The sequence below is a fragment of the Cajanus cajan genome, chromosome 2, assembly GCF_000230855.2.
Source record: "Cajanus cajan strain Asha chromosome 2, NIPB_CcT2T_4, whole genome shotgun sequence".
Taxonomy (NCBI): Eukaryota; Viridiplantae; Streptophyta; class Magnoliopsida; order Fabales; family Fabaceae; genus Cajanus; species Cajanus cajan.
Window position 1 is genome coordinate 7903988 of NC_138518.1, and position 10314 is coordinate 7914301.

At 32.4% G+C, this 10314-nt stretch overlaps 1 protein-coding gene across 2 annotated transcripts; it reads right to left on the reverse strand.

The window, feature by feature from the left end:
- Nucleotides 1-1853: 1853 nt before the first annotated feature.
- On the reverse strand, nt 1854-8538 carry LOC109804787 (putative galacturonosyltransferase 13). 2 transcript variants are annotated; one of them, XM_020366642.3, is made up of 6 exons: nt 7779-8538; nt 6619-6674; nt 6354-6509; nt 4239-4829; nt 3381-3683; nt 1854-2844 (listed from the first exon to the last, which is right to left on the reverse strand). In XM_020366642.3, the coding sequence occupies exons 1-6, from the start codon at nt 7987-7989 to the stop codon at nt 2560-2562; spliced, it is 1602 nt and encodes a 533-aa protein (XP_020222231.2). In that variant the 5' UTR covers nt 7990-8538; the 3' UTR covers nt 1854-2559. The 2 variants fall into 2 exon arrangements, with proteins under 2 accessions (XP_020222231.2, XP_020222230.2); XM_020366641.3 differs by having other exon boundaries at nt 6354-6512; nt 7779-8537.
- Nucleotides 8539-10314: the final 1776 nt, after the last annotated feature.

Genomic DNA, 10314 nt, shown 5'->3' on the forward strand with positions numbered 1-10314 from the left:
TTAAATTTTTTAAAAAATACATTTTTAAAATAAAAATATGCTAATATATATATATATAATATCTCTAGTAGTCAATTTGCCACATGATTGTCGTATAGTATTACGTATATGAAAGAGAAAAACTAAAACCATAACTCTTTAAAATGGGTCACAAAGAGACACCAACAGCCTTAGCAGCCAATATTATTGTCCATTGTGATGGAGCTGTTATTCAAACTCCTAAACTTGATGTGCTAACAAACCCATTCAAGGTATGACGATGACTAATAGTATAAATTCTGAACAACCATATATGTAGGACCTCAACTTAGAAAAATAGTTAAATGAATGCTAATATTGTTTAGCATTTTCTTTAGTTTTTGCATGTTAAACATTTTTCTAAAATGTGTTTGAGAACAACTAGTTAGCTTAGTAGTGAGGTTTTGGTTGATTGTATATGATGTTAGATTCTATCTTTGTTATTATCATTGTACAACCTGAAATGAGTGTTTGAAGATTCTTTATTTTAATTTTTTCACCAAAATATTATTTCATCTATAGTTAAAAATTATTTTCTTTCAAGATTTAGAAGTCACTCAATTAAGTTTTATCTTTTATATTAAAATATTTTCCATTTATGTAATCAAAAACTGAACTTCAAACAACATATCTAAGAGATTCAATTATTTACTAGTTATGTCTCGATATTTAAAGATTCTTTATAATATTTAGAAGATTAGTCTTTTCCTACACAAAACAAAACTAAATGACACTTGTTAATTTTTAATCATGCAACCAAAATACTTGTCAACTAGCATGAGTAAAGAAAATGCGAAAAAGGGTTGGTAGGTCCATACTTTGATTTTAAACGTCTTAAAAAATAAGATAAGATCCTTCACGCACTTTGAAGGGATCATTAAAGGGGAATAGTTGTAAATGGAATTCACGTCATCACCAACTTTGCAAAATCCTTCTTTTATATTCTTCTTTTTTATTTGGTTAATACTTAATGTACGTTAAAGTTAACGATCTAAAGATCATGTAGAATCTCGTTACCATTGGTACTTTTGGACTTGTGTGAACAAGGGGAATAAATCAAAATCAACCCTAGTCATAGCTTCAAAATCTATGTATATCAATGTTGTTATCAATTTACTGTTGAAATTTTTTTTACCACAAAAGTAAAAGAAAACAGATAAGTAATCAAATAAAGAGAAGAGAAATAAAACAGAAGACAGTGCAAGAAAGAAGCTAAAAAGATTGTGATAATGTTTAAAAGGCAAACTGAATAGACATTGGTCCAATGATTATTAGAAAATGCAAGAAAAGTTCAGTTTTAAAACAATGAGCATTAAATATTATCAACTAAATATACATAAAGTCTATTCGATACAAATGGTTTGGTACATGAGAACAATTCCGTAAGCACTAAAATCCAGACAAGCATCAAACAAAGTAAGAAAACTAGCATATAAATAACATACATTTCAAATGTAATAAATCTTCCTTTCGTAATAAAATCTTTTCACTTTCTTATTCATTAAACATTGGCCCTAATACAACTGAAAAAAGAAAAGCTTCTATTACCATAAATTTGAATTTTTGAGTTTAATTGATATGCGATGTTGGTATAAAAAAAATTATATGATCAATAAATCAGAAATCATCCTTAATAAATTTTTTAAAATAGTTATCATAAAAGTCAATAAATTTAATATACATCACAATTTGAGATTTCACAACAATGTAAAATATCTTTACACTCTTAATGCATATATTATTTATTCTTTCTATTAATTTTTGTTTGTTTTTTCTTAGTATCAACTTGTGAATGCGTGAGGGGCAGAGATGACTATAGGAATTACACGAATGGAGACGAGGAAAAAAGAATTATCTGCACATTTCCAATGTCTGGTAATCGTACACAACGAATAACAATATATAGATATATAGATATATCCTACAGACAGTTCCCCAATTCAATGGACCTGTAACAAAGCAATCTCATGAACTACTGTTCCTACAATTCACCATCATGATAGCAAATCCAATGGGGTGAATGTAAAAATTGGTGCTAACAAAAATTAACAAACTAAAAAATGATGGGGGAAAACACTGCACTAGTGGGGGAACCTCACAAATTAACTGTCCTAGCACTTGTGTTCTCAACAACAAACTAGTATGATGACACAGGCACATGACCATGACCTTTTCTATCTTCAGCATTTAGTTTATTCTCCAACATTCACTAAGGAATTTTTGATATAGTAGCCCCACATAAGACCAATAATAGTATCCTTTCACCAACCAAAAATATAGGACGCGTTTCAAAGTCACAAGACTGTTTGATTCTCAAAGCCATGCCATGATGGCAACTGTGTGTGCAAAAATGTAGGGGGTGGCAGCAAATCCACCCACCATGTCCTCATCACTTTGCCCTCTCAAACCAATTTTCTATTGCCTTCTCAAATTCATCTTGAAGAAAACCTCAAGCCGCAAAAATTTAGATGAAACCTCTATTTACTCGCCCCTTTCGTAGTATATGCATGCACTTCAAACCATTGTGCATCTCATGGCAGACTATGAATCTAATATGTGACAGTTCCTAACAAAATCATTTGAATAATTGATATACTTGGTCCAAAATGGCCTAAGATGTTCAAAGCCAATTTGCAACCATGGTTTCGACTGGCCGTTGTAATGAATAACAGCAGCCTGCTTCACACTCTCAACATCAGTTTTGTTCTGATAACCCAAGCCAAGCATGTGCCAAGAGGGGTCAATTGGGTGAATATGACCTTTGAATGCAATCAAAGCCGGGGGTAGGGTTCCAAGCTTCCACATCGTCAGGTTTGACTTCAGATTCTGCCATACAGAATAGAAAATAAGAAACTAAATGTCACACTGTTCTCATAATATCACGTAACACATACATAAACACACGTGTATATGTGCACACAAACATACAAAGTAAACCACCAATTTCATCATTGAAGAATTAACTTTCCTAAGAGGTCCTCAAAGTAAAAATTAACTACTTTGGTAGTCAATGTAGTGTTAGAAATTGTGCCCAAGTACCTCAAATATTAAAAAAAAAAAAAAACTTCAAATTGGTCCCTAAAATTTACTGAAATACATCAACTTATGGATTAAAGAGGAATATTCAATATTTCAAGGATTAAAAATAATTTTCATACTTTAAATCACTCGGGAGAGATGATAATAATTTGAGGATGAAATTGATGGTTTATTCAATATATATGATTATATATGTAATATATGTATGCATGTGCCTATTTGAACCAATAACACGTCATTAATTTAAAATTCAGAATTTGCTAGAACTTTAAATTATTGATGAATAAATGGATTGTATTAGTTTGAGTATATACGGGCCTTACCTCTTTCAGCCAGGTATGATATGTCTCTCTTATGTTTGTTGCTCTCCACATACGCAAATCAAATACATTCATCCCATAAGCCCAAGCACACTCATCAGGGTCCAAATGCTGTGCAATGAGCGGGTGGGAAAAATTGAAGTAGTTCCTAAAATGCTTAGACATTACCCACTCATCTTCACCTCTGCAAGTTTCCACGGCTCCATTAACTTTTCCATTCAGATCAATTTCCCAAAGCGGAGACAAGTCACGTTGAACCACAACATCATCATCCAAAAAAACCACCTTGTCAAGGTTTGGGAAAAGCTGTTCAACACACAAGGCAAACACAATCAGCACAAACAAGAGAAGGAAAATTTTCTCCAAAATGTAAAATGTTCCTGTGTCAAATTAGCTCATAAGATTGGTACATAAGTGCTAAATGCTAATGAAAACAATGTAAATATTCCATAAAACACCACTTTCTTTAATTATTGTAATTTGTGAGAATTCAGAGATCTTCAGTACTGATAACCCACTTTTGCCACTACAAATTCAGTTAAGAAGCTTTTATGAGCTTAAAATGCAGAATTTATTTACAGATAATGTTTAGCTTGGAGTGAGCCAGTATAGAAGCCATGTTCTAACTTCTAAGGTCTTAGGTCAGTCATTCATTTCAAGTTTCATTCACTCACTATATACTATAAAATATAAAAATCACATACAATATAAGATTCTTTGCCAAACCTAATAAAAATGCATTATTCCCAGTTTTTTTGGTGAATTATGACCTGAAAAGTTTCAATTTCACCAATATTTAGAGAGAGAGAATAGCCAGATTGAGAAAGACAGAAAGAGTGATAGTTGTTGAATCCAACTTACCTCAGGTATGTAAATGCGGAGATGATTGAGTAAAGATATATACTTTGGACTTCTAGCCTGCAATGTTGAGGCAAATTTACGTGGATTGGTATCACTGAGATTGGTTTCAGAAAAATGATTCCCATGGTAGTAATTCCTGATCCCATTTTGATTTTCTACGGCTTCAAGCACTGGAACATTTTCTCTAGTCAACCAGTCAAACTGGTGAATGCCTCTAACTTCAACTATAGCAGGAGAGGCAGGATTTAGTGCAAACCATGAGTGCATACCAGCATAAGTTTTTTTGTCAGTGATGACATGGAAGACTATATTCTCAGGTTTCTGAGATGACTGCACAGTAGAAGTAACAACTACTGAAGCAGCCAAGATGTTATCAGTTGAAACAATAAAATGATGGTAAGAGTTGTCAGACAGTGTGGGTAGTAACTCTGGAGGAGGCAGCTGTTTGCGGGCATGAGCATTTGACGAATATTCATCGGTCAAACGCAAAGACAGACAATGAATTCCTTTAGGGATTGAACTTGCTGCAAAGTGTTTATTCATCAGCTCTGAAAATTTAGATTGTCTGATTTCTCTCTCAAATTTCTCCATCTGTTCAAAGAAACATTGCAATGGTTATCATAATAAATGTGACAATACTATGTGATAATAAACCAAAGATATACACACTGTCTTTGCATTCATAATAGTCTTACATATACACACTAATTTCTCAAACTCCTAGCATAAGCCATAAAGCAATGGTTATCGTTCATGAATAATTAGGGCTGTAAACCGAAATCAAGATGAACACAATAATGATACAACGTACTGCATAATATATATTTGTGACGAGAGTATGAAGACCTCAAAAAATACTACCAACCAAAGATAAATAGCATTAAATATTCAATAGTTCTACATAGTTGAAATGAAAAGAATGTTTAAAGTTTAAACAAAGAAAGGAAAAATGAATAAAAACATAAAGTTGTGACAGGCAAACCAAAAAGTAAAATAGTAATGTAAAATGATTTCAAGATAAGCCTTAGATTTCTGAGTTATATAAACAACTTGAAATTTCAGATAAGTGCAACCACCATGGTACTTGCCTGTTAAGCCACGCTATGAAATTTGCACCTTTTTAGTCACTATTCCAAAAAATACAAAAGGAACAAGCAATTTTGCATTTGGCAAATCATCCAAAAGGTACTCTTATTATTGTCTTGTTTATATGATGACTTATGATTGTTTGTCCAGCATCTTAAAATAAGTTTATAATAAACCACACTACCATAATAAAAAAGTATTATTTATTGTATGACATACAAAACGAAACGATCTCCAGTTTCCTAAAATCCAGATAATGGAAGACTGAAAGTAAGCATAATCACAATACTTTGCATAACAGAACCAAACTAAAAATTGAATTTCACAGAAGATGATGACCAAAGCAATCTACATAATCTTGAAGCATTCCTGATTGACTTTATTATGAGATTGCATCAGAGTAATAGGCAGCAGAGTATAAGCCTTTTAGTGTAAATGCTACTATACTAAAACACAGTACACAAGTGGATAAAATGCAGCAAGAATCATTGATTAGAAATCTTAATCTCTGATTTTCTAATCAGCGGTTTTAACTGCACTTTATACTCTAAATTTTATCCTCCACACTTTAGAGGAGCTAAATCCCAAAACCAGACTACATTGTCTTGCATGTTCAAATGAATATACAAAAAGGAGGAAATATAGGGATGTCATAAGCTGAATCATTGTATCAGCAGACAATGTGTCTTTATTGTAAACATTCTTTTAACCACCATTCATATATAGCACATCAGTTATCCCAACCTCAACCTTGTGATATTCGATTTTTAGTAATGCCTAAAATGTATGTTTTCAATTTGAGTAAATAACTTAGATTTGAAAACATCAACAGAATTCAATTTCAGATAACCTGTTCTCTACTTTTCTTATGTTGTACAATGACAACAACAAAGATAGAATCTAAGATCTCATGCAAGCTACCCAAAACCCCCCACGACTAGGCTGACCTTAGTGGGTAACCTTTCTGTACTTGATACCAATTAATAAATAAATATGTGATACTTTATAAAAGTGTAACAAGAGACTTACGATTCCCCTTAACATTAATGCAAACGTTTTTGCATCATATTGATTGTTCCTCATATCAGAAACCAGTTGATCAAATGAATCTGGAAGCTTTAGAGCAGATGGAATATCCCCAGTCTTTACTTCGTTAAGTATCTTGTAAAAATCTCTAACTAGTCTCTGCTGCACCAATATAGTCACCACAAAAGGGTTCAGATATAGTTATTTAACCAAAACTTCAGTAGATATCGTAATGTAATCAGAAACCTATTTGAGCACAATTATTTACCGTTGAATCATCAACCCTACCAAGAAGCCTCGGTCCCAACCGCCTACCTAAACAATCTGGAGGAGAAAAACCAAAGAACCAGTCAAGGATCAAAAGTAGACAAAAGGTTAGACATAAATTGAACAAAACAATGACCTTTCAAAACCTAATATGGATAACATAATGAAATACAGATACAAACACACAAGATGACGCTTTAAAATGGTAGAAAAATCCAACAAAAACAATTGGTAAAGCATAACCGAGCTTCATAAAGACAGGGGGCTCAAAGAACACAAACACTAGCCAGGATTTAACTAATATATCTTATTAAAACATAATAGTTTTCCAGTTTTAAAATGCAAAGCATGTAACAATTTGTTATGGGAAAGAATGTCAGAAATGAATTAATTTCAGAAAATAATCATCATCATCATCATTATTATTATCATCATCATCACTAATCCAGAGTTCAAGCATAACCAAACTATGCAAATGATCATGAAACACTTAACTTCCCAGTCACACTTGAGATCTTGAAATGCAGGCAAAACTAGCTTAGCTAGAAAAGGAAAAAAACACTTTGACAACCATAAAGGGAAAAATCTATGATTGCAACAAAACAATTCCGGCCCCCCGCCGGGCCGCCCCCCCTAACACATGAACAAAGTTTTTAACCCCAACATCCAAATGAAGATCCATCCTAGCACAAAAGATAACAAACAAACAAACAAACAAATGCCAATCCAATTCATCCAAAATCCACACACATAAGCGACAACAGCAAAAGCCGTATCATTTATCCCACCAGGCAAGCTCAGCTACATGGATTGCATGATACCATTAGGTTCAATTGAGTTCCAAATACAAATATATACACAATGTAACCAAATGAATAACTATAATGGCCTTATGATCAAATATCCTATCAGGTGAGGTCGGCTACATGGATCACACAACACAACATCAATTTTTTTTTTTGACCATCTCCATGTCATTCATTGTATGGCAAAACTGAAAACCAAGAACTAATACTGAAGGTGGGCTACATGGATCACACAACACAAGGTCATCTAATTAAACTAAAGACAAATACAAATATACATACACAACGTAACCAAACGAATAAACAAATAATGGAATGATGATAAAAACAAATGAAGGATTGGGAAATTGTGTACCAAATGAGGAGCACTTGTTGACACCTTCAAGGGTAACAAGAGCAGTGAGAATGAAGACAAAGGGCAACAAGAAAGCGAGGATGAGGATGGTGTGGAAGAGGGTTCGATAGGAAATGTGGCAAGCTGCGACCTTGATCTTCATCAAGTCAATAAACCCATTGTTGCTCGATATCGTGATGCTTCTCATGCTAGGCGAGAAGTGAAGCTGCATCGTCGTCTATGCTGCCGCACCACCACCGGATCGTTGCCCCCCACAACAACCCTACCAACTCTTGTTCCTGCACCTGAAACTGAAACTGAAACCGAAGCCATCTTCATCACCCATGTCCCCGCAAAACCCACCATCAGATCCACGATCGTTCGAGGCTCTTCTCGAAGACCGCATTGGAGTTTTCAGCCAAATGGGTGTCCGACTCTCGCCCAAAGGAATCAACTTTCTTCTTCTGCCTTGTGGGTGCCAAGTTCCCCTTCCATGGATCAAGAACGGAGAGAGAGAGAGAGAGAGCGAGAGAGGGAGACAGAATGAGAGAGAAAAATATGTTTTCTATTTCCGGAAAATTATGAAAAAATTAAAAGGAAAGAAAAATATGAAAACCTTTTGTTTTCTGAGTCAAAACCGTGTTGGGTTAGAGAGAGAGAGTGTGTGTGTGAGGAGAGAGAAACGTGGGGTGAGTGTTTGACCTTGAGATTAGGAACTAGGACATGGTTTTTTCAAGTTAATTTTAGGTAGGTCCTATGTTTATGGACAAGTCTTTAGGATTATGTGGACACCATTGTGTGCAAGTGGTGGTTAATTTTAGTTATTCTCTCTTACTTTTTTGTGTTGTGTTAGTGAGAAAAAATGGGGTTTAAATGATTAGTATGTAATTGAATTTTTTATTTCCATGTGTTTTGAATGTGAAAAATATTTATACAAAAAAAATTATCTCTTTAAATCATTAAAAAAAACAATATATTTTTCTTGTCATAGTATTTTTTTTTAACTTATTATAATAAAGATTAATCTCATTTATGGTATTATGATTGTTCTTGATTTGATGTGTTTTTATATATGATAAAAATTAAATATATATTTTTATTAAATAAATCATTTTTATAATGCGTAAAAGTAAGGATCCTGATTGCTAAGTTAACATGTGAGATTAAAAAAGATTAGTACATGAATATTGATATAAAAAATAAAAAAGTCACTTGAATAAAAATATAAAAGTAATAATAATAAAGGGAATGTAAATTTTCTTTACCTGAAACCTACACATGTCATAAATAATACAAGAGCTAGAAAGGGTTGTGAAGGGGGCAATGCATTTATACCAAGTTTTGTTGCAAGAGGAGAAAGGTAAGATGGAAGAGGAAATGTAATAGGGAGAAGCTTGTATAAGGCTATCATAAAAGAATAAAGTGGGGGCATGTATGGTAAAATCATAGAGTGAGATTTTTTAACTAAAACTCTAATGGCGCATCTAATGAACATATAATGCTTAGCTTCACATATCACATCTATACCAAATTTAGGTGCCTTTGATTGTATCAAATGGAGGAATATAGGAGACTTTACAAACCTATGAAACTAAGCAAGGTGGGGTACTTTTTTTTTCTTTATATATAACAAAAACTGTAATGCAGCTGCACAGGTCACGTCTGTACCAAATATATGCATCTTTTTCTTGTATGATGGATATTATAAAAAATTTGAGGAGTGGAAGGTTGTATAAACCTATCAAACCAGAAAATTTAAAAAAATAAAATAAAATAATATATATATAAGAGAGAGAGAGAAAAAAAACTGAAATGTTTGCACTGAGCTTACTCAGGAAAGGTGGGAAAATGATTAGGGTTCTTCCTCATAGGTACAAGGGTAACTTATAATTTTATAGTGATGAAGAATGCAAAGTTTTATTGAAATCTATCCCACATGGTTATTGGTTGAATTAAATTAAAAAATTAAATCTATTTAAAAAATTAATGGTGGTTGGAGTTATAAAAGTTTTCATGAGTGTATCTATACTATAAGAAAAATGTTATACAACGGTGATTTTGGCATAGCGGGTTTTTTAATCCTATTTCACATTTATAATCTTCTCAAATTACTTACAAATTCCAATTTATTATTTATTATTTAATTTATATGAGAAATCTTACTCACACTCTTATTACTTGAAGTAGTATCTCTGTTATTACTTGAACAATTCTTTTAGTATCTCTATTATTACTTGAAGTTTACTAAAAACATTGAAGTATTCATTAAATAAAATATAAGATTTACAATTTTTAATTTTTAATAAAATTAAACCTATATCTATATTTATATAAATGAAATTTCTTATTTTTATGTACACTTTATTTGGGAGAATTTAAACTTTTTAAATAAAAATAAGAAACTGTTAAGTGAAAGTTATGAAAGACTTCAAAAGTCTTTTAATGCATAATAACTGTAAATTATTTTATTAAGGTGTGCATAGTTAAACAGAGGTAGAAAGTGTATTTCTCTCACTAGTTAATAATAAAGAGAATATCTCATTTTTAGAACTATTTT

Excerpts from the sequence above, each read along its gene's own strand:
- LOC109804787 (XM_020366641.3), bottom strand. The coding sequence starts at position 7,989 with ATGCAGCTTCACTTCTCGCCTAGCATGAGAAGCATCACGATATCGAGC. Across the intron at positions 6,513-6,618 it reads GTAGGGTTGATGATTCAACG|CAGAGACTAGTTAGAGATTT; the intron begins GTAAATAATTGT and ends ATATTGGTGCAG. Across the intron at positions 4,830-6,353 it reads CATTAATGTTAAGGGGAATC|ATGGAGAAATTTGAGAGAGA; the intron begins GTAAGTCTCTTG and ends TTCTTTGAACAG.